The sequence below is a fragment of the Scaptodrosophila lebanonensis genome, unplaced genomic scaffold, assembly GCF_003285725.1.
Source record: "Scaptodrosophila lebanonensis strain 11010-0011.00,11010-0021.00 unplaced genomic scaffold, SlebRS2 tig00000061-arrow-pilon, whole genome shotgun sequence".
Taxonomy (NCBI): domain Eukaryota; kingdom Metazoa; phylum Arthropoda; class Insecta; order Diptera; family Drosophilidae; genus Scaptodrosophila; species Scaptodrosophila lebanonensis.
This window is the reverse complement of record NW_022060554.1, coordinates 8,573,649-8,598,910: the sequence shown is the minus strand read 5'-3', so window position 1 is coordinate 8,598,910 and position 25,262 is coordinate 8,573,649. Positions and strand designations below refer to the sequence as shown.

General features: G+C 38.2%; 2 protein-coding genes across 2 annotated transcripts in view; one reads left to right on the top strand and one right to left on the bottom strand.

The window, feature by feature from the left end:
- Positions 1 to 190: 190 nt before the first annotated feature.
- LOC115624766 (mitochondrial import receptor subunit TOM20 homolog) lies at positions 191 to 1,508 on the bottom strand. The gene is made up of 3 exons (XM_030519599.1): positions 1,341 to 1,508; positions 1,210 to 1,285; positions 191 to 653 (listed from the first exon to the last, which is right to left on the bottom strand). Exons 1-3 carry the CDS (start codon positions 1,468 to 1,470, stop codon positions 353 to 355), a joined length of 507 nt encoding a protein of 168 aa, XP_030375459.1. The 5' UTR covers positions 1,471 to 1,508; the 3' UTR covers positions 191 to 352.
- Positions 1,509 to 3,527: 2,019 nt separating this feature from the next.
- The window catches only part of LOC115624960 (fat-like cadherin-related tumor suppressor homolog), a 30,082-nt gene continuing 8,347 nt past the window's right edge, over positions 3,528 to 25,262 (top strand). The window contains exons 1-13 of the mRNA XM_030519815.1: positions 3,528 to 3,586; positions 17,646 to 18,522; positions 18,622 to 21,205; positions 21,261 to 21,367; positions 21,442 to 21,649; positions 21,766 to 21,827; positions 21,938 to 22,093; positions 22,183 to 22,555; positions 22,630 to 23,638; positions 23,701 to 23,886; positions 23,953 to 24,127; positions 24,198 to 24,469; positions 24,530 to 25,247. Of these exons, the coding sequence (XP_030375675.1) occupies positions 17,686 to 18,522; positions 18,622 to 21,205; positions 21,261 to 21,367; positions 21,442 to 21,649; positions 21,766 to 21,827; positions 21,938 to 22,093; positions 22,183 to 22,555; positions 22,630 to 23,638; positions 23,701 to 23,886; positions 23,953 to 24,127; positions 24,198 to 24,469; positions 24,530 to 25,247 (6,687 nt within the window). The 5' untranslated portion in view covers positions 3,528 to 3,586; positions 17,646 to 17,685. The remainder of the gene's footprint in view (positions 3,587 to 17,645; positions 18,523 to 18,621; positions 21,206 to 21,260; positions 21,368 to 21,441; positions 21,650 to 21,765; positions 21,828 to 21,937; positions 22,094 to 22,182; positions 22,556 to 22,629; positions 23,639 to 23,700; positions 23,887 to 23,952; positions 24,128 to 24,197; positions 24,470 to 24,529; positions 25,248 to 25,262) is intronic.

Here is a 25,262-nt window from a genome sequence, read left to right as displayed (position 1 = left end):
AAAGGATCATAAAATTCAACAAGTGGCCTGAACATAGGCTGCACAAATCATGGTATATTAAAAGCGCTTAAATATAAACATAAGCTGCATAGATTAGTTTTTGGTTCATATATACATTCATATGTATTTTATTTCATTTATTTTGAACTGCGGCATGAGCCGTTGGGAGTTAAAAAATATTTATAACATGTTTATGCATAAATTTTATCTTTATGTATTGGGAACATTCAGAAATTAAAATACATAGTATAATATGCAGCGAATTTTAGAAAACTACTATATGAAGCCCTTAATTTCTACTTTGCCATTATTTTCGGCAATTGTGTGTATTTTATGTAGTAATGATCGCATATTATTCAAGGTCGTCGATAATCGCCGATCCAGAATTTGCCTCCAAAATGTTTGTCGAGTTATCAGCTTGTCCTGAACGTATCCCTAGGCCCTCATTCGACTCCGCAGCACGGTTTCCGAATTCTTGCATCTTAACAATTAACATTGCAAAAACTTGTGCCGGAAGCGATGACTGAAGAACCTGCAGCAGGCGAGCTGGTTGACCGCAGACAACAATTGCATTAGCCAAATGCTCAACACCGGTTTCAAAATCACCACGAGCTATCAACGTTTCGCCCAATTGAATTTCCTGAAGGAAATACCTGAAAATGTTTACGGATTAATATTGTATTCTATTGCATTTGCCACTGTTTATAACAATTTACTTAGAACCTAATTGTCATTGGATATAAGTATAAGAGCAAGTTTCGTTTTCTGTTATTAATTTAGAGTCAACAATATATATGTAATCTTCGGAGCGCCGAAGTTGTTTGACTACTAAGAGAAGAATAATAATACGAAGAGGCAGACAGACATTGCAAAATTGCGAGTTCAAATTGATGTGGCTGCAATTTATAAACAAATTTAAAGGTTTCGGACAACCAGAATGTCGTGGAAAATCGAAAAGCTGTTACTCATGCGAGAATCGAAGGACATTGTTGATTCCTTGAATGAATCGAGGCGAAATGAGTACATCAAGTTAAACGTGAGAATATCGGACTGTGCAGTCGGTAGACTAATTCTGATTCACTGAATGTACGCATTTCGATTACATTTGTGTGTACATATTATGTATGTACAATGGGAGGCGCGGACACTTCCAAAGCGGCACGTGTACTATATTATTATGTAACTTGAAAAAACATCAACACTTCTTACTTCTCAATTGCTTCGTGGTCATTCAAGTTTGGCATTCCCGGCTTCGCTGCACCTGACTTGCGATTGCGCCGACGACCTAAAATTTCAAATACTATATCTCCGATCATCATTTCTCACACTTGTACACTTACGCTCGCGGACTTTCTTCTTGTAGTCGGGATCATTGCGGCGTTTTTTGTCAAAATAAATGCAATAACCTATGAACAGAGTCCCAGCCACTCCAGCTGCAATGCCAATTGCAGTTTTGTTTATTTCAATCATCCTTAGAACCTTTTTTAATGTTTTGTGGGATTACAAATACAATCCCACATGGAAATTTATGAAAAAACACAGGGCCGTAGAGATGAGAGAAATGTCTTTATTCGTTTGTAGCTATCGTTACTATTTTAAAGTCACAAGTATATTTATAAATGTGATAAAATAATAGGAACAGTGTTACCAACAACGTGGAATCCCATTTGTTGTTTAATTTAAAATCAGTGCATGCATTCGTACATACCAATAAATACTTTCCTAAGATTGGTTGATCGGCACTTATTTTGTTAAATGCTGAATATAATTCTTACACGCTAAACCCAAAGAGTTAAGCGAATGTTAAACCAACAAAAGGTTGTATGGTTAGTGGTTAACCCCAGTAGGAGGGGAGGCAGACTCCATAAGGTAAATCATTGAAATTTTCTTTTCTGGCCGTACTCTGTCGGGAGTATTTATTTTTGCTTGAAAAAATACATTAACAGTGATTGCATTGGTTTTATATATTATTTGTTTTGTATTAATTTTAAATGGAATATATTTTTATAGCCTCTACCCGTGGCGTAAAATGGGTATATTATGCTTGTGCAAAGTAAGTAACAGGGAGAAGGAAGCATATCAGACCCCATGAAGTATATACATATGTATGTACATATATTCTTCATCAGGATGACGAGACGATTCGGTCTCAACATGTGCGTCCGTCAGGATGAACGACTGGATTTCGGAAACAGTTGGTATGTAGACGCTCATAGACCCTAGGCAACATAATATATACATATACATATATTTTTTTATCTCCCCCTCTCCTCGCAAGAGAATTCAATACTGTCCACATTTACTCATTTAAAATGATCTAATTCTGTTTGAAATTTTACCCAAATCGGTCTCACAAAAGTTATTACGGAATTACACAAATACTGGAGTTGCTAATAATTGGAGTTGCTGAGATTCTTCGAAATGCACCTACCACAATAAAAGAAAAGGTGAATGCGTCTAAGACAATGTTGGTCTACAAAAAACAGAAGAATAATAAGAAATAAAAAAGTACGAATTGCTAAGGTTGAAAATGCAAATTAGTTAATTTACATTTTTCTAGACGGCTAGCGGACGTACATATGTATGTACATAGCGTATGCCGACTCCTGGTCTAACTTGCATCTACAGCATTCAAGTTACTTACATGTTATCATATAGAAAGTTAATCATTTGAGTCAGAAAAATCCAACAGCACAAGAAAAGAAGCATGTTCGTAATAAAAGTATATACAGTTGAGAATTTGTTTGCTATAAAATTCAAAAGAAATTTATTATATGTATATACATAGTTCGTGGTAGCTTATCTGAGCTAAAAGTCCTTATAAAACTGCAATTGACCGTTTTTTTTCCACTTAAAAGAGCATGCACATTTCCAATCACAGACATCCACCACCCAGTATATTGATATTGGGAATGTATCTGAATAAAAACAGTACTTTGTCCTGTGACCAGGAAAATCAATTTCCTAACACAGACTTACACCCACCCTTATATTAAGAAAATGGGTATACTTTACTGGATAGCAATCTACTTCAAAGAGAAAATAAATAAGAGGATTTTTTAAATCGGATATCCAAGACATCTACCCCTCTGGAAAGGGGAAATAGTGCGTTATCCTATCGGAAAACATGAGCTAAAAATATTTGTTTCACAGTATTAGACTAAGCAACAACATCAAGCAGAGGGTGGTTTTAGGTTCGGCGCTAATAGTGTAATACTATATACATATACACAAATATAAATAATCATTTAACCCAATATTAAAATGTAGTTGCAGGGCATGGATTGTTGGACCAACTAGTTGATCCATATTGATGTACTTCTTCTGTTCTTACAACTGTTCTAAAACTGTACTAAGTTCCCATGGTGCCCAACGGGCAATGTTACATCAAGTTTGATTTCGAGCTCTGTTCGCTTCGAGCTTGTATGAGCTACAACAGTTGTTGTGGTTGGTGCTGGCTTGCGCTGTATCTGTATTCGAAGCAAAGTATCTCAACATTTCAGACTAGTTTCGCAATTCAAGAAGTGAGGACGTATCGTCGTGCGTGTTCCAATTTAATGAATGGGCGGCGTCGGCAGAAATAAAAGTATGTGCCTAAGCCAACACATAAATAAATAAGAATGTCTTTAAAATATCCATGTTACGCCTGAATTTATGTATCGTACAGGCGTTAGTGCTTAAAGTGATTGCTTACATACATTTAAGAATACATATGTATGTATGTAGGTGTGTGTGTGTGTTGTGCTCGTTTTTCGGTCTGATTTAATGAATCAAAAAGATCAATTTATAAATTGCACAAGTTTACGGAAACCCATACATAAGTAGAACTAAACCTAAGATGTGTAAAAATAGATATAGAAAAAAGAAAATTGAAGCTAATCCGTGTAACAAGCGTCGAATTAAACCAATACATATTAGTATGTGTGCATGTACAGATGCATAAAAAATGTTGTTTGTATATGATTGTGTATAAATGTATGTGTGTGAATTTACACACACACTTGCATGACGCATAAAGAAACCAAACTCGTTTGATGTTTTATACTCTACCGGGCGAGAAAATTGTAGTACCGACCAGAGCACGGTTGATTTGTGTCAAAGTGTACAAGACGATAAGGAAAGCAGTGATAAAAATGATGAGTTTGTGTTAAAGTTGCGCATTTTTATTTGACCGTATGTAAACTGCAGTATCATATGGCAGCACCATACGATCGTGCAACTGGGATAAGAAAACTATCGATAAGTATCGATATTCATATTTTTGTAGTTGTGTGATTGGCAACTTTAAGTCAAGAAGCAGATCTGTAAACAATAGTGATAAATTCATACATATTCATGCATATGTAAACCTATCTATGTATCTACATACATATGCATAAGCCCCAATAAACTGTGACCATATAAATTAAATACACTGATTTTATGGTGAAAATTGTTGCGATGCTACCTGTTTAATATTAAATCAGATACATGTGTAAATAAATAAGTGAAGAAATTAAAATTTATGCTTTGTAGTTGAAGTGTGCATTTTTGCTTTTTATAAAAGCCCTGACCTACAGTCACCAAGCGGTCTTCCAAAATGTCCCTTGCTACCATACTTTTTTACACGTTTGTTTCATATTGTGACAGTGACACAAACATGTTTTGTTAAAAAAACATGTTTTACCGTGGTTGCTGATACAATTAACAATTCAAAACAAGTGCAAGCAAGTGCCACATTTTTACTCTGTTGATAATTTAGTTGTTTAAAAGTATTTGATAGTTATCCTCTGTATAAATATGTTCATACATGTATGTACATTCATGCATGTACTATATGTATATACATACATACATATGTATGTGTCTATGCGTTTTTAGCAGGTTGCAGTTTTTATTTTTCTGTGATAAAAATAATATACTTTATATATGCACATATGTACTTATGTGTGTGTTTCATTCATAATGGCTCAATATATTTAGGGTTTTTTAAAAAGTTTAGCTATAATAATAGCCAATAGCTAATGAGAATATTTAATGTTTTGGGGTTAACTAATTATTCCAATTACTTCCACCTAAGAATTGGTTAATGTATGTGCATATTATATAAATGAGTGAGTGACTCTTCACGTGAATGAGATGCTCCTGTGATATAAACTGGATTTAGCCTCTATATCGATCTTTTCATCAGTCATCATTGCTGAACAGTGTGTTCCACTAGAGAGCTGTATCGTTTACTTCATAGCGTTTAAAGACTGGTGAAATTTTTAGTTTCATTATGCCGGTATCACTGTGTTATTACAAATCGGTTCTAGTGTGTCTTAAACTATATTTTAAAATAGTATTAGAAGTATTATATTATTTTTTTATTATTATTATTAGGGTGGATTAGGTTTGTGCAAAGTATGTAACATGCAGAAGGAAGCACTTCTTCCCATAAAGTATATGCATACATATATATGACGAGACGAACCGATCTAGACATGTTCGTCCGTCGGAAGGATCTCAAAAACTATAATTGCTGGAATAACCAAAGTTGGTATCCAGATTCTGCTAGGTCCGGGAAAGGACTATTTTATTTTTTTATTATGTCTCAATTATCTACTTTTCAAATTTCATCCAAATCGGTAAATTCTAAGAAAAGTTATTAGCGAAACAATTTCAATCCGGTACTACGCCCACTAGGTCCATCAAGTATTGAGTTCGCTCTTCTCCTTCTCTTGCTTATGCTATGGCCTGCCCGCTACTACCTCCATTTCCGTGATGCCAAATCTACTACCACAAAACAATATCACTTCCATATTTTGTCATCCATGGTCATGTTGTTGTATGTTGTTTTTGTCATTTATACTTGTTGCCACAAAATGCTTTTAAATTTTAGAGCAATTTCGACCACTATAGAATTTTTATTTAAACAATCTAACAGGCTCACGGCATATGTATATACATTTTATCTCTATTGGGTATGCGCTTATCCAGAACAAGTGCTTTCTTTAAGCAATTTGCCTATTAACATCTATTTACTTCTGCATATGTATGTATTTGGTTCCGATGATTATATGTTTTGAACTAATTTTGTTCTAGAATTTTATGGATTACTTAGAATAGATGCAACTACTATTTGATTTGAATGATTTGAATTAGACCTCGTAAAAAACCAGAAATTGAATTTTTTACAATGGAAATATTTTAACCAAACTGGCTCAACACAGAATGTGTTAGGCACCTCACTGCCTTAGTACATCCTTATTAATTTGAAAACTAAATATGTATAGTATTGATTGGACTAAAACACACAAAAAAATTCTTAAAAATGTGCAGTGGCTTACAATATTTTTGTCAATGAAGATTACAGAATTATGGTGATTATAAACATTCATTTCACTTACGTGACCTATTAGGAGAGTTAACTGAAAATTGTAAAAACGTGTACATTGAAGATAACTGGATAGCGTGGTTCTGTTACCGTAAATTTAATTGATTAATTGTAATATCTCTTTTTGACCTTCATTGTCATGTGTAATGTGTAATTTTAACTGATTTTTTTCTTTATAAATTGCTTGAAAACAAAATCCATATAATAATTGTTTTGATATTAAAATTACAGTGACAAGCGGCAGTTTTTTCAAACCATATCATTACTTCAACTGTAATTTAGAGAAATCACTATACACTATTCGATTGTATAATGCATCGAATGTTTAAGCTAAATTTGTACTAAGTAAAATAATTAACGACCCCATGAAATAAAACAAAAGAACCTTAATACAATACTTAGCTTCAAAATATTGATAAAATTCTCGCGTTACTTATGAATCAAGAATCTTATATTAGGTGAGAGAAACTTCCTTCTGTCTGTTATATACTTGGAAACACCTGACTTCTGCTTATATCCTTTCGCAATATATTAATATTTTTACGAACATTTATCTACTCTACTTCATACTTGTACTATGTAGGAAGTTTTCTTTGAAGTACGATTAGTATGAGGAGCAAATTTCTGTAGTTGAAAACGTACGTCAATAAACGTAGGTTCGCAAATGTTATATGCTATTTTTTTTGATTCGAATTATTTCAGGCTCGAATTCAATTCGTCTTTTATATTGGGGCATAACATTACTCAGCCATTAGGCCAAAATTACCAAATCTGTTAAAGTGCAGAAGAAACAGTTAGTAAAAGTACTGGAATCCAGATTAATACTCCAATAGTAAGAAGTATATGACGTCGGTTAGGGATTTCACGCAGATAGCCATTGCGGCTATATAGTTTAATTTTAAAACAAAAGGGCTTCACATATTTATACTCCACTTTAAATTTTGTACAAAATTTTATAGTTTACAATAATTTAAATTTTTGAAATTGATTTTTTTTGCTCAGTTATAAAGCAAAATTAAACAACTTAGATTTTTGGTCGTATCGTATTTATACATCACTTCGTTTTTATACTCTGTATCTGAAATGTACAAGAGTATTTTACGTTTATGCAAAGTAAAAAATGAATGTAACAGGTAGACGGTGGCGTGGCTGACCCCACGAAGTATATACTTGTACATACATTTATCAGAATGAAAAGACAATTCGTTTTAGCCTTGTCTAGCCGCCTGACCGTATGAACATCTAGATCTCAGAGAGTACAAGTATATGAGCTAAAGGCACAACATTTTGCACACTGATATCCTTTATATGTGTACGCTGTGTCAGTTTATTTTCATTATTTTGATGCAGCCCCAAACTCCCCCGCAATTCATAGAATTTATCAACCAATTAAGCAAAAACTTAGTGATTAGGTAAATGTAAAGTTTGTAAAGTAACGTTTCATGTATGTAAAGTGTCATCGATAGGCCAATTTTAAAGTAAGGTAAGGCTTAAGCTATGCCACAGAGCTTCACAGTTAACCTCTCAAATATACCCATGTGCATTTATGTATGTGAAATAGATGAAGGCTTAAATAGCAATTAAACATTTGAATCAGAAAACGAAGCACCTAATAGTTAACACGACATTTCTGATTTTTCGGACTCTAATAATTAACAAAAAAAAAATAATTAAACTGGACAGGTCAAGAATAGATTTTTAAATAAATAAGTAGTGCTGTTGATCCAGGAATTTGTGTTAACGTACTGGAAAAGAGCAATACATTTTAAATTGCCAATAGGCAAAAATCAGGCCATATACTCACATCCATGACAGTTCTGCAACAGGTGAACAAGTTTTTTCCACTTCTGGAAAACTCTTAAATGAGCGATTTTAAATTTGTTTGGTTATAACAACCGAAAATAGCCGGCCCTCTACTCTATACTGTACCCATACAGACACGCTTAGACACACATAGTCCAAATTCCGATGGCAATGTGCAGTCCTATACGCTTTACGTGAGTTCGACTCCCGAATAGGTCACTGTTTTTATACCCTGTACCCAAAGGGTACAAGGGTATATTAGTTTTGTGCGAGTGCACATGGAACACACAGAAGGAGGCTTGGTAGACCCCACAAAGTATATATATTCTTGATCAGCATGACAAGCCGAGTCGATATAGCCATGTCCGTCTGACCGTCTGTCCGTCTGTCTGTCTGTCTGTCTGTCTGTATGAACGCAAGGATCTCCGAAAGTATAAGAGCTAGAATAACCAAACTTGGTATACAGATTCTCGAGTGTTTGTTCATTTTTTCTGATCCACCCCCCACTCCCCCCTATTACCGATTTTCTATAACTCCCGTAATTCTTGAAATTTTAAACTAAAATTTGGTAGTCATATTAGGTTAGTAATTATATATCCGTATACAAAGTTTCATTATGATAGAATGATCGGAAAGAAAGTTATAGCCATATAACCAGGCCCAATGCACACATACATACATATGTACAAGTACACAAACACGCATAAGGCACGATTCTGATGTAAATGTAAATGTATGTATGCATGCATGGAATATTTTATATTTACTTAGTTAGTATTTAGTAAATTAATTAAATTAATTTAGTTAATTAATTTAATTAAATTAATTAATTAATTTAATTACTTTTTTGTGGGGTGGTACAGGGTATTTAAGAGTTGAGCCTGCTCGACTTTAGCATTCCTTTCTTGTTATTACAATTTCATTTATTTATGTTTTATTTATTTATTTTTTATTTATTTATTCCAATTTTACCAATTTTTTGTTTGTTAATTTATGTATATAACACAGTCGAAGCACGTCTTTAGGTTTTGGTTTTTTTTTTTTTTTTTTTTTTTTTTTTTTTTTTTTTGGTTAGACTAGTTATCTGAATTGCCAACTGAAAAAGCCTACCAATCATCGAGTTTGTTAAGTTGCTTAAAGTGGAACTTGAATTCCGATACAATACTTAACGACGTATAAAAGTCTGGCAATAAGTTCATATTTCGTTAACATTCACCGACCACGATTGTAAAAATGCTTTTATAGAAATATAATCTGTATAAATTTATTACTTTAAGCTCTATGTTTTTACTTTTGTTAAAAGTGCTTGACACTGTCAACGATGATAGAAATGGAAGACTACATATCTTTGGGCTCAGAATCCTTGTGAAAAAAGGATATTATTTTTATAGCCTGTACCCAAAGGGTAAAAGGCTATATTAGTTTTGTGCGAATGTATGTAATTATGTGTCCGTATGCCAAGTTTCATCATGATTATTCAATTCTGAAGAAAGTTGTAGCCATAAATAAAATCGCGGCTCACGCTCTACCTGCAGCTCTGCCCGCAGCTGTTGTTGTTGTTGTTGCTGCTTTGGTTCCACTTTGTGCTGCATACATACACGCATAGACCCGATGATGTAAATGTATGCTGTTGAAACTGTACATAAGCTGACTTCTATGTATATATTAAATAAATTTATTTAATTCAGTTAATTAATTCAATTTTTTAAAGTATTAAATTTTCTTCATTTGTGAAGAGTACAGGCTATTTTAATGTACTGTCGGGCTTGCTCGACTGTAGCGTTCTCTCTTGTTATATCATAAATATAGAGCAACTTGCTTGCTAATGGGAAGCACAAAAATGTATATGGACATAATGGGTGATAATATAAAGTTATCTATAACGAGTTGTATTAATGCAATTTCCGGTAGATCTCCAAAATATTACTACTAATAGTTGCAGGCGTTGTATATTAACTTCTTGTCGTACTAGGAATTAATAAACAAACAAACAAACTTAATCTCAAAATAAGTTTATTATGCACGAAATGTAAAACAATTTAATGAAATACATTTAATTAATATAAGTAGACTTAAAATAATTTATTTCAGGTTAAAATTATAATAATTATAATCTTGAGTTAATTTACAGGACAGTATCATTATTGTATTGTGTAGTACGTCACACGGCTATTTTCAGCGCTATATATATGGCTATATATATGTCGAAAAGTCGGTTATGTTGCTTGTTTCAATTTAACTTTTAAATAACTATTCCAAAATTGCGCGTTACATAAATCGACAATAAAAATTATATTTAAATATATAAGGCTGCAATTAAAAAAGGTTTTAAGGAAAAAACATTTGATTGTTTTCACAATATTTACTTTCAAAAGTACAAAATCATAAGTTTTGCGTTTTGAAAAGTAAAATGCAATATATTTGTGACACTGCCCCAAAAGTCTTATACTTGTATATTTATTTTTATTTATTTAAAAATGGAAGAACACTGTGCGGCTGCATATGTATGTCAGTGCTTATACACAACACATACATATGTACATATGTACGTACATTTGCACTTCACACTGCGTACCTTTGAAAAGGGCATACTGCCGTGGTCTGACATTTTAACGCTTAGGAAATGATGCATGTCTATGTTATAGGTGCATTCATTTCTTACGTCCGTTTGCCTGTTTCTATCCAAACTATTTGTTAACATAGGGCTTTAGATTACTTCGTAGCCCTCGTCCACTATCTAATCTTTCATTACAAACAATTGTTTACTTTTATATGTATGTATGTATGTAGTATTTGGTCATCCATGTATACCATTCGTGTTGCATGCGTCATGCAAGACCACCAGATATGATAAAGTTTTCAATATGCACTTTGTTTCCATTACTTTTGATACAAGAAATATTTTTACTTCATATAGTTTTTACAACACTCATATTGCGGGAGGGGTAGTGCATATGCATATGTTCATACATTTGAAATGTTCTTTTTGGTATATGTAATGACTGAACACATGACCATTAACTCACATTTTATTTTTCCCCATTTTCCTATATGTATGTTTAATGATACATACTTTACTATTTATTTATTTATATTTAAATTTTTAAGGGCCATAATCTCTTGCCCCTGAATGAGATCTTGCTACGCCCACGCATACGTATAACAGGTGGTTCATCCTTTTCAGTGAAGGATATAAAATCATTCTACATACATACATGTATGTATATGTGGGAAATTGTTGGAACACATAACGGAATCAAATTGGGTATTTGCAAGTTTGCGGGTATATATTATATCAATGATTACTATTACATTGTGAGAGCTGTGCATTTGGGAGGGTTTACATGTTTGGGGGCGCTCCAAATATTATTTGCAGAATTTTTTCACCCATTGTTGACATCTTGCATTTTTGTGCATATTACTTTATTGTTTAAAATTGACTTTTAGGTTTTGATTCGAATCACAAAGTACTTGAATGTCAATACTAGTCGAAAGATTTTAGAAGTCCCTGTTGCATGATCACATGATGCTGCTATGTACGTACATATTGATTTGATGGTGCATTAAACAAAGGTTTCAATTATGAAAGCAGAAACTTATAATTTGCATCGCTTTATTTTTAATTTTTGGCAGAGTTATAAAATTAAACTCAAATCTATGAAGCTCGGCCGACTACGCCGCAGTACAATTTGTTCACCCGGCCAGGTATAAAACAAACGAGTTTGGTTTCTTTATGCGTCACGCAGAGTGTGAACACATTTTGTATATACACATTTGTATTTCGTATGTATGTATCATGTATGTACATATGTATGAATATGTACATATATATATATTTGCTTTACTTCTACGCTTGTCATTCGGATGAGCTCAAATCTTCTTTTGTTTCTAAAAGAGTCCATTCTTACGCAAAAATACAAGAATATACCATACATACAAGTATGTACATACATACAGACATAAAAAGCTTAAATTTGGCTAATCCAAAAACTTGAGCTCAAGTAGATTTTACTCCTTAAATTTTTAATTTATTAAATTATTAAATTATGCACCTATAGACGTTGAACAAATCTTTAAACCGTTGTAACAATTAGTTGTATTAAATCAAGTGGAGAAGTTGAAGTCGGGTGTCCCGACATTGAAGTACTCTGTACCTATGTATATACATATGTGTATGCGTTTCTATGCGTGTATATATTTGTTTGTGTGTGCCTGTGCAAAGCAGCATCAACAACAACAGTTGCGGGCAGTGCTTGGGCAAGATGACATATGTATATTGTAACGACGCGTTGCGCAGCAACCAGCCGCGCGTCATTACGAGTAGTTATAAGTACAAGTAATTATAAGAAGAGTAAGCCATGAAGGCAAGTAATTGTAAATTCGTTTTAAGTTAGTTCACTTCTGGCTCTCTTCTGGCTCAGGCCCAACGCGCACTGAAGCGCTCTGTATGTTGTTTTACAAGTAAAGAAACACGTGGAGAAGTTTGGGCATACCGCCCTCTTTTATTTGGTGGACACCTCGGCACTTTGGGGTGCCTAATTTATTTCAGCATACTCTGGCCGGCGAGCATACCCGCGGCAGAGTAACAACGTTACAAGTGGCGCCCGAGCAGGGACCCCAAAGAAGTGTGAGGTTAGATCCGACCAAGTAGGGAAGAGAGCGTGGACCTACGATGCTACGAACGAGCTGGATACGTGTGCTGCGGAAGGAAGAGCTCAGCACGGTGCTGCGCGAGTTCGACATCGAGGAGACCGGCACCGTGGAGGCTTTGCGGGTGCGGCTGGCAACGTTCGTGAAGTCGGCCCAAGAAGAGTACCGACCCCGCCTGGAAGAACTAGCGGCGTATTACGAGAACATGTCGTCGCGTACCGCGGCGACAGGTCAGTTGAGCCCGGTGCCCGGCGGACGGCTGGGAGTCCCGAAACAAGAGGACGTACCGGAGGGGCTGCTCGTCGTGACAGAGGCAAACACGACGCCGCTAACTCCTGCGACAGTGCCGACCATTTCGGTAGCGGTCGCGGCCTCGCCGGGAGCTACCACAACCGAGCCCACGGCAGCCTCAGCGACGCCAACAGTGGCTCCAGTGCTCTCAACGGCGGACCTGACACAAGCGATCGCCGATTCGGTGACAGTTGCGTTGGCTCGGTACACCCACCGGTTGGCCCAGGCTATGGAGGATGGGTTCCAGAAACTGTCGAGCCAGGTCTGCGCTTCCACCGCGCCTGCTGGTAATGCGCCTGACGAAGATGACCCAGCAGCACCGACTCCAGCGTCACCGCTCGCAAGCGCGCAGGCGGTGGCAGAACCACAGGCGCCAACATCAGCCGTGTCAACCGCATCCGCGGCTGGTTCGGCCCACTCGACAATGTCACGAGCGGAGCGGAGAGCCCTGAGCACGGAGGTGGCACAGTGGGGAGTACGTTTCGACGGCAGCGGGGACCCACGGGCATTCTTGCGCAGGCTAGAAGAGAAAGCGGAAGTGAGTGGGGAGCCGGTAGATAATTTGGTGCCGATGTTACCAAACATTCTGGAGGGCGCGGCACTGACGTGGGACCGCACAAGGCGAAGCCCGACCCAGTCGTGGGCAGAGTTCCGCGCGGAACTGCTAGAAGCGTACCCGGCCGCCCCTCACATTGAGCGGTGGCGACAGAATGCGCAACGACGCTTTCAGGGCGAGTCGGAGTCCACTGCGACCTACGTCCAAGCGATGCTGGAACTGATGCTCGATGCAGACATGCCCGGAGAGGAGCAGCTGAGGCTCATCTACCGCAACAGCCGACCAGCGATCAACATCAGGATACGGCATCAGGATGTCCATACTGTGGCCGAATTCAAACGGCAAGCAGCAGAGCTGGAGGAGTTGGGCCTGGTTCCGGCCTGTACCATTGGGGCAGGGCCATCCCAGCCAGCGTTCATGGGCCCACGGGGGCTTCCGATCCGACGTCCGGAGCCAACGGATACGCAGCCCATATCTGGTGGTGAGTTAAGCAGGCGAGACTTTGTCCCTTTACAGACGACACCCGCGCGACCAACAGCAACCGGGCCCGATATGCAGAGCTCGTCGATACACCAGGGGCGGTCTTGCAAACGCTGTGGTATGGCGGGGCACGACAACGAATGCTGCCCAAACCAACGACAACTATACTGCTGGGATTGCGGTAGGCTGGGCATACGAGCGAACGAATGCTGCCGACGCGCGACGGGAAACGCCAGGGGGGGCTCGTCCCACATCAACAGTCGGCGAGCCCACGCAGGCAGATTCCAATTAACAACGACACGCAGGGTAGCGGCCGCGCTACCAGTGGACTGCGATGGTGTACTGGTAGAGGCGGTCGTGGACACCGGAGCGACACGCAGCTTCGCGAGTCCGAGGCTGGCGCAACGCCTGCGGGCGCCAGACGGAGGAAATGTACGGTCCGTGAGCGTGACTGTGTCCATGGCTGACGGGACACAGAAGACGGTCCGTGAAGAAACGAAGGCGACGGTCACGGTGGGCGACAGTCGCGTAGTACTGCCGCTGCTCACACTCCCCGGATGCATAGATGAGCTCACATTGGGACTGGATTATGTCCAAATGGCCAACGGGGCGGTGACTGTGGGCGGCCAAACTGTAGAATTGCGAACAAACGATCCACGGCCACGCAGACGGCGGAGGCGAAATCGCAGAGCCCGACATGCAGCCTTGGTGACAAGCGAGGATCAGGCACGCCAGTACAATCTGCGGAGACGCGAGTGGCGACCCAGACTGGGCGACGAGGTGCTCGTGCGACAACATCACCTGTCCAACGCAGCCGAGCAGTTTGCGGCCAAGCTGGCGCCTCGCTTCGATGGCCCATTCACGGTACGAGCATTCATATCCCCAGTTATAGTGCGTGTGCGACCGGTGGCGGGCGGCAGAGGTAGAACGGCACATGTACGGGATCTAAAAGCGGTGAACGCAGAAGACAGCGAAGCCGACGAAGGCAGCGACGACAGAGGCAGCGTTGGTATGGTCACCAGGGCCACGCCACCGACAGCTTCACAGCAGCCACAGCAGGCCACTCCTCAGCGTCAACAAAAGCAGCCACAGCGGCAGTCCGGGCATCAAAATCGGCCATATCAACGAGCACGACGACAGCAGCCACGGGCACGACAGCAGCAACAGCAACCAGGGCTTCGTAGCAGCCACACCGACAACAGCAACGGCAACACCACCGGCGTCCACCAAAGCGGGAACAGCAAAGCTGCTGTTCTAGCCGAAGAAGATGCCCATGTAAGCCTACAAACATAATTAAACGCAGTTTGCTGTTACGTTTCAGGCCATGTGAAGCGATGTAGATTACCGCACCGCCTGAGATACACACTCAGCGCCGAATATACCAGAGACGCAGCAGATGGGCGGTATGCTAACTCCATTGGCGATCCCTAAACAGCTACGGCAACAGCAGCCAGTCCCACAGCCGCCACTACAGCACCCAGTACAGAATCCAGAGGATGACGACACGTCAGCACCACGCGGCGGAAATGCAGAAAACAACAATGCGACCGAATGAACGAACAGCTGACGGTGAAGGTACAGGTGGCGTTGACAGGTGGCCAAGCGCGAGGGGTGGCAGCGCTGCCACCCAGCTGCTACACATCTGCCGTTCGATTATGGCGCGGTGAAGGAAAATTCGAAAACACTACCGATCGGGCCGTTCGACCCCTTGGGGAAAGGGGGAGGTGTAACGACGCGTTGCGCAGCAACCAGCCGCGCGTCATTACGAGTAGTTATAAGTACAAGTAATTATAAGAAGAGTAAGCCATGAAGGCAAGTAATTGTAAATTCGTTTTAAGTTAGTTCACTTCTGGCTCTCTTCTGGCTCAGGCCCAACGCGCACTGAAGCGCTCTGTATGTTGTTTTACAAGTAAAGAAACACGTGGAGAAGTTTGGGCATACCGCCCTCTTTTATTTGGTGGACACCTCGGCACTTTGGGGTGCCTAATTTATTTCAGCATACTCTGGCCGGCGAGCATACCCGCGGCAGAGTAACAACGTTACAATATGGCTATAACTTCATGTTAAATCGGCCTATCATTATGAAACTTTGTACATTTCATGTACAGAGTATAAAGATTATTTAAACGCAGATTTATAGCGTGTTACCAGCATTTCTTCTTTTAACAAAACAAAATTGCATGATAGTGCACTCAAGAATAAGGTCACATCTTATTTTTCGCAGTTCCAAGTTTTCGGGATAATTGGCAACAAAGCCAATTTCGTGCATCCTAAGTAAAACAAGAAAAGAATGTTAAAGCCGAACAGGCTCAACTTAAAAAAAAGAAACAAATTAAAAAAAATATTTTAAAACTTAATTTAAAAAAATTAAATGTATTAATTAAATAAATAAAATTAAATAAAAAATTAAATCAAAGCAACAACAGCAGCTGCGATCTTGAGCAGAGATTGTATTTATGGCTATAGCTTTCTTCATAATTGACCTATCATGGTGAAACATAACATACGGACACATAATCACTAATATCACTAATTATTCAAGTTCATTATACCCTGTACCCAAAAGGGTACAAGGGTATATTAGTTTTGTGCGAGTGCACATGGAACACACAGAAGGAGGCTTGGTAGACCCCACAAAGTATATATATTCTTGATCAGCATGACAAGCCGAGTCGATATAGCCATGTCCGTCTGTCCGTCTGTCTGTCCGTCTGTCTGTCCGTCTGTCCGTCTGTCTGTCTGTATGAACGCAAGGATCTCCGAAAGTATAAGAGCTAGAATAACCAAACTTGGTATACAGATTCTCCTGAGACCGAGAAAGGACGAGTTTGTTCATTTTTTCTGATCCACCCCCCCACTCCCCCCCTATTAACGATTTTCTATAACTCCCGTAATTCTTGGAATTTTGAACTAAAATTTGGTAGTCACATTAGGTTAGTTATTATATAACCGTATACCAAGTCTCATTATGATAGAATGATCGGAAAGAAAGTTATAGCCATATAACCAGGCCCAATGCACACATACATACATATGTACAAGTACACAAACACGCATAAGGCACGATTCTGATGTAAATGTAAATGTATGTATGCATGCATGGAATATTTTATATTTAATTTAGTTAATTAATTAAATTAATTTAGTTAATTAATTAAATTTAATTAATTAATTAATTTAATTACTTTTTTGTGGGGTGGTACAGGGTATTTAAGAGTTGAGCCTGCTCGACTTTAGCATTCCTTTCTTGTTTTAAAATTCAAAGAATTATGGCCGTTGCGAAAGATTGCTAATAGCGGGGGAGTGGGGGTGCATCAGAAAAAATTAACAAACCAAATTTTGAAATAAACTTTTACTGCCTTCACATACTTACTATATACATATATACTATATAAGTACTATCTTAGAAGTTGTATTTTCTGTGACTTTCACAAATACATATGTAGTACATATTTAGCTGTTTTTTGAACCTCTTCATTTACAAATGCAATTTTTTGTGTTGATTTTCAGAGCTGGATAATATGTGGAATGAGCATCGCTAAAATCTAATATGAAGATTAAACAATATGCCGCAACTACGAAAAGAAAAAAAGTTATTTTATGTCATTGGATTACACTGATCTGTTCTTTTGGGCTATTTCAAGAAATATATTCTAAGCATGGCGAGACTAGAGGTGCATCATCTGTGCCACAATCACATTCCGAAAGTAACCTTCGATTCAATCAAAATGTATACAATGTTACTATACCAGAAAACAGCCTTGGAAAGACATACGCTAAAGCGATATTACACGAGGACCTGCCCAGGATAGCAGTCGGCTCAAATTGCGACGTTAAATTTAGAATAATAAGTGGCGATAAAGACAAGCTGTTTAAAGCTGAAGAAAGACTTGTCTCAAATTTTGCCTTCCTAACTATTCGTACACGAACTAGTAACATAGTGTTAAATAGAGAAAAAACCGAAGAATATATTTTAAAAGTTAGAGCGCTCATTAATTATTCCCACGGCAAAAATGTCTCGAGCTATGAAACGGAAACAACAGTTCACGTTCAAGTATTAGATCGAAATGATTTAAGTCCGCTCTTTTATCCAACTGAGTACACAGTAAGCATTCCAGAAGATACGCCAAAACATCAAAGTATTCTAAAAGTAGCTGCTGAAGATGCTGATCTAGGTGTAAATGGTGAAATATACTACAGCTTTTTGATGGACAGCGAATACTTTGCTATCCACCCGACAACTGGAGATATAAGTGTTATGAGACAGCCTCGGTATGCAGAAAATTCGCGATTCGATCTTATTGTTTTGGCCAATGACAGGGGCTCCGCAATGAGTCATCACAGCCATCAGGCCAGTAAAGCAAAAGTTTCAATAATTATAAAACAGGTAAGAAGAGACGTTTTTTTTAAATCATATATGAACTTCACTTTTGTGATAATATTTATAGATCATAATTATTGTTGAATATAATAATTTATTTCTTAGGTAAACTTCTACACACCTGAAATCTATGCAAGGACTTTTTCGAGCATAACACCATCCCATTCTGGCCCATTAATTTATGGAATTGTCAAAGTCAACGATAAAGATAGTGGACTAAATGGAGAGATTAAAAAGTTGGAAATACTCGATGGAAATCCAGATGGTACTTTTCACTTAAGAGCTACTGAGAAAGAAGATGAGTATTATATTGAACTGAATAAGTTCGCAAAGTTAAATCAACAACAGCATTTCATATACAATTTGACACTGCGTGCTGAAGATCGAGGTGTACCTTCTCGAATTACCTACAAAACGGTTCCAATTCAAATAATACCAGAAAGTAAAAGTACACCAATATTTACTCAGCAAATCTATGATGTTTCAATACCAGAAACAGCGCCTCCTAATATGCCAGTAATAAGGCTGAAAGTCAGTGATCCTGATTTGGGTAAAAATGCCGTTGTGTTTTTGGAGATAGTAGGCGGAAATGAAGGAGGTGAGTTCCGTCTGAATCCAGATTCGGGTATGCTATACACACAAAAACCATTGGACGCAGAAAGAAAATCGCAGTACACTCTAACCGTATCTGCAATTGACCAAGCTAATGTTGGATCAAGAAAGCAATCCTCAGCTAAAGTTAAAATTACCATCCAGGACATGAATGATAATGATCCAATATTTGAAAACTCAAATAAGAACATATTCATCAATGAGAACGAAATGGCTGGCTCTTTTGTTGCAAAAGTGTCGGCTAAGGACAAAGATTCTGGTGAAAACGCATACATATCCTACAGCATAGCAAACCTCAACGAAGTCCCATTTGAAATTGATCATTTTTCTGGCGTGATAAAAACGACATCCTTAATTGATTATGAAACAATGCAAAGAAACTATGCGTTAGTAATACGTGCCTCAGATTGGGGACTTCCATACAGGCGACAGACTGAAACCGAACTCAATATTATTGTCAAAGACATTAACGATAATAGGCCACAGTTTGAGCGCTTAAACTGTTATGGGAAAGTGCTTAAAACTGCTCCAATTGGATCTGAAGTTTTTACAGTTTCCGCTATTGATTTTGATGCTGGCGACGTTATATCTTACCGCCCTGTATCTGGAAATGAAGATGGCTGTTTTAGTCTGGATCCGACGACGGGAACAATTTCAATCGGATGTGACCTAATGGACGTTGCAGTAGATGACCGTGTGATAAAAATAACTGCCACAGATGGTACCCACTTTTCAGATGAACTAAGTATCAATGTTCATCTAATGGTGGATAACTTAAGTGAACATACCGACATCTTGTCCGGCTTCGGCGCCTTTGAGTGCCGTGAAACCGGAGTGGCCAGAAGACTTGCCGAGAATTCAGCATTAGCTGAAAAAAATAATGCAAAAACCGTTTCGTTCGCTGTGATAAGTGACTTAGCGCTAACCCCCAGCAGATATGGGCAAAATGTACACAAGCCAGAGTTTATAAATTTTCCTCTGGAGCTCTCTTTAAACGAAAGTGTTCCATTAGGAGCTGCAGTGGCCTGGATTGAAGCTCGTGATAGGGACTTGGGTTATAATGGCAAACTGGTGTACGCAATTTCTGATGGAGACTCGGATTCAGTTTTTCGTATTGACCCTGACAATGGTGAGCTCCAGATAATTGGATACTTGGACAGAGAACGGCAAAATGAGTATGTTTTAAACATAACTGTTTACGATCTTGGCCAACCCAAAAAGCACGACTCCAAAATGCTGCCAATAACAATACTAGATGCAAATGACAATCCACCAGTTATACAGAAGTCATTAGCAACGTTTCGACTCGCAGAAAGTGCTCTGAATGGCACTGTTATATACTGCTTGAACGCAACAGATGCCGATGAGGGTGCTAATGCGGAGATAACTTTCAGTTTCGTCGTCGAATGTTGCGATTTCGCAGTGAATAAAACAACTGGTTGTATTCTTTTGAGTAGTCCCCTTGACCGAGAGAAACAGGATAGATATGAATTACATATTGTTGTAAAAGATAGCGGAAGTCCAGTTTTATCAGCAGAGGCCGTGGTATATGTTCTAGTCGACGACGTTAATGACAATGCTCCTATTTTTGGGGTTCAAGAATATACCTTTAAAGTGAGAGAAGATGTGCCTCGCGGAACTGTAGTAGCTGTGGTTGAGGCAACTGATATTGATATTGGACCCAATGCAGACATTTTATTTTCACTGAAAGAAGATACGCAGGAACAAAGTCTATTTAAAATCGATAAATACTCTGGAGCAATTCGAACCCAGGGATATTTAAATTACGAAAATCGACAAGTGCACAATCTCATTGTGAGTGCTATCGACTGTGGCGTTCCATCGTTAACCTCCGACATGCCCATAGTTGTCGAAATTATTGATGTTAACGAAAACAGATTCGCTCCAGAATTTGATGACTTTATTTTCGAAGGACAAATTGAAGAGAACCGACCAAAAGGCACCATTGTACTAAACATTACTGCCAGAGACATGGATGGAATTGACCACGACGCAAAAGTATCGTATTCCATTATTGGAGGCGATGGAATTGGAATTTTTTCCGTTAATGACCAAGGTGATTATTCAAAAAACCAAATATTAGATCTATTGATATATCAAAGTAATTTTAGGTTCAATTCGTTCACTATCCCAACTTGATGCGGAAACAAAAAATTCCTACTGGTTAACTCTATGTGCTCAAGATTCCGCTATTGTTCCCTTAAGCAATTGTGTTGAGGTAAACCATTTGAAATAAATCAATGTCTTTCTTTATTTTAAATCTTCTAACATTCTTCCAAACAACCCTTGTAGGTATATATCGAGGTTAAAAATGTGAATGACAATATACCATTGACGGATAAACCAGTTTATTATGTAAACGTTACGGAGGGCAATTCAGAAAAACTTGATATAATAAAACTTAACGCAATTGATAGAGACAATGATCCCAACCAATCAATAACATTTAATATTATCTCAGGCAATCCTGAAGGATACTTCGAAATAAATTATTTAACAGGTAAAAAATATCATATTATACTTCTTATGGCCACATGAGCTTGAGAAATCTCATTCTCTCTCTCTCTCTCTCTCTCTCTCTGGGCTTTGTTGCAATACCTATTGCGTATTTTTCAGGCGTTCTTAGTACAACAGAAAGGAAACTTGATAGAGAAAATCAAGCTGAACATATTTTGGAGGTGAGTGAGATAACACTTATATAACAGCATAATACTATACTAAATACACACTACAGAGTATACAAATGTGGAAGAGGGCTTTAATAAATATAGTTACATACTCTCTTTAGGTATATATATCTGATAATGGAATGCCAGTATTGTCATCGACTACACGAGTTGTGGTTTCCGTAATGGATGTGAATGATCATAGTCCTGAGTTTGATCAACGTTTCTATAAAGTACAAGTTCCTTCAACGGCATTGGTCAATGAGTCGATTTTTCAGGCAAGTCATTACATTAAGCTTTTAAAACCTATCCCATTATGACTTAATTTTTTTAAAATTACAAAACAAACGTATTAATGCCTTTTTAGGTTCATGCATTTGACAACGACGAGGGCGAAAATGGGCGAATCACATACTCAATTAAATCTGGAAAAGGCAAAAATAAATTTCGTATCGATGGCGCAAGTGGTCATATTTTCATTACAAAGGCATTAGAAGCTGATGCTGAATTTGAAATAAATATTAAAGCCGAGGATAATGGAGTGCCCAAAAAAAGTCAAACCACCCGAGTGAACGTGGTTGTTATTCCGATCGTTCCCAATTCCCCGAATGCTCCCGTAATAGCGAAGAAGTCAACTGATAATGTAGTCGACGTCACGGAAAGTGATAGGCCTGGATTCTTGGTATCACTAATACAAGCCATGGATGAGGATAATGACCAGCTGTGGTACAACATCAGCAGTAAGTATAAGAGAATAATTACCTTTTTGGAAACCTACAAATATTTAAAACAATTTTCCATAATTCTCATTTAGGTGGAGATGATCGAAATGAGTTCTATATAGGCCGAGATAATGGCAATGTTCTTCTATCAAAATTTTTGGATTATGAGACAAAAACGTTTTATAATCTAACCATCAGTGTTACCGATGGAACACACGTGGTGCAAACAAGCCTTTTTATAAAAGTTGTTGATACAAATGATAACACTCCGCAGTTTACAAAAGATGTGTACCACGTAAATATATCGGAAAACATTGAAGAAGAGTCAGTTATAATGCAATTACATGCAACTGATAAAGATGAGGATAAGAAACTGTTTTACCACTTGCATGCAGCCCAAGATCCGTCTTCCCTAGCCTTGTTTCGCATTGATTCGATAAGTGGAAGCGTAATAGTGACCCAAAGGCTTGATTTCGAGAAAACTTCCCAACATATTCTCATTGTTGTTGTAAAAGATCAAGGAACGCCAGCGAAAAGGAATTATGCAAAGATTATAATAAACGTACATGATCACAATGACCACTACCCCGAATTCACTGCAAAAATTATTCAAAGTAAAGTGCCAGAAAGTGCAGCAGTGGGCTCTAAACTTGTGCAAGTAATGGCTATTGATCGTGATAGTGGTCTAAACGCAGAACTTCGATACTCCATAATAAGTGGAAACGTGGGGAGTATTTTTGAAATAGATCCCGCATTTGGTACCATTTCTTTAGCGGCTAGTTTGGATATCAATAAAATGCAGGAGTACATGCTTCAAATTAAAGCAACAGATCTTGGCCAGCCGCCGCTATCATCACAAGTACCTGTGCACATAATTATTACCATGTCTGAAAACGATCCTCCCAAGTTCTTTTCGAACTCCGTTTCACTTGAAATATTTGAGAACTTGCCCGTTGGGACATTTGTAACGCAAGTTGAGACAAGATCATCGTCGTCAGTCTTCTTTGCTATTATTGATGGTAATGTCAACGACAGCTTTCGAATAAATCCTTCGACAGGAGTTATTGTGATCAACACGAACATCGACTACGAAACAAACAAGTAATTGAAAGCAAATCAATTTTATTTGAAATTGAAACTAAATAATCCGTCTTCGAATTTAGGCTTTTTAACTTAACCATCAGGGGAACTAATATGGCTGCTGCATCATCACAGCAGAATGTTTTAGTACATATTTTAGATGCCAACGATAATGCTCCCTTTTTCCTTCAAAATGAATATGTGGGAACTATAGTGGAGTCAGCCGATGTTGGGTCTTATGTGCAAAATAGTGATACCTCAAAGAATAGGTAATATTTACAGAAGATTTTATTGCGTTTTTGAAATATAACATAATATTATTGTCTTCGTTTTAGTCGCCTTGTTTTAAATGTCTCAGATGCTGACGTCGGCTTGAACGGAATGGTGCAATATTATATCAATGACGACTTGGCTAAGAATGTATTTAAAATTGATTCTACGACAGGAACTATCCAAACCTTAACTAATGTTGACTATGAAAAGGCAAAAAACTATACATTTTTCGTAATGGTAAGTTTATCCACGGCCTATGTATACAATTTCTTATAAACATCTAAATATATTTTTTTTTTTGTTGTAGGTTAGTGATTTGGGCAAGCCAAAGTTGCACTCAAGTACGAAAGCTCGTGTGATCATACATGTAAGAAATGTGAACGACTGTCCACCAGTATTTAGGGAAAAGGAAATTAATAAAACGCTCTTCGTGCCAACATTTGAAAATGTTTTCATTACTCAAGTCGTTGCGTCGGATGCCGATAACGATGAGAGTACTCCTTTACGTTATGATATTGTCGATGGAAATGCTCATGAATGTTTTCAAATCAATCAATTGACAGGAGATCTAACCACAAGGTATTTTCTCGTACATACAAAATTAATTAAACTTTGTATATTGAGCGTAATTTTTTTTAGGGCTAACGAAATTACGAATTCAGAATACAACCTGCACATTAGGGCTTCTGATGGCTTATACTCGGCAATTTTGTTATTAAACATCCACATTGAGTCTGCAGTGGACGCTCAGTTTGTGTTTCAAAAAACCAAATATGAGTTTTCGACATTGGAGAACACCACCAAAATTTCAACTGTTGGACTGACAAATGTCGTTGGAAATACCTTGAATGAAAATGTGGAATACAGAATTCTGAATCCAACGAAAATGTTTGCAATTGGAATTAGCTCTGGAGCCATTAAGACCACTGGAGAAATGTTTGATAGAGAGCAACAAGAAGCACACATACTCTTCGTCGAAGCAAAATCGGCCATGTACGATGGAAACAGTCAACATGTGCGTCGAGCTATAACTTCAGTCCATGTTTCTGTGCTCGATGTAAATGACAATTGTCCACTCTTTGTTAACTTGCCATACTATGCTACAGTGTCGGTCGATGATCCGAAGGGAACCACCATTATGCAGATAAAAGCCATTGACCTGGACAGTGCTGAAAACGGAGAAGTACGATATGAGCTCAAGAAAGGAAACGGAGAACTGTTTAAAATAGATCGAAAAAGCGGCGAATTGTCTCTTAAGCAAAATGTTGAGGGTCACAATCGTAATTATGACTTGACTGTTGCTGCATACGATGGCGCATTAACTCCGTGTTCGTCAGAAGTGCCAGTTCATGTGAAAGTAGGTTATGGCTTA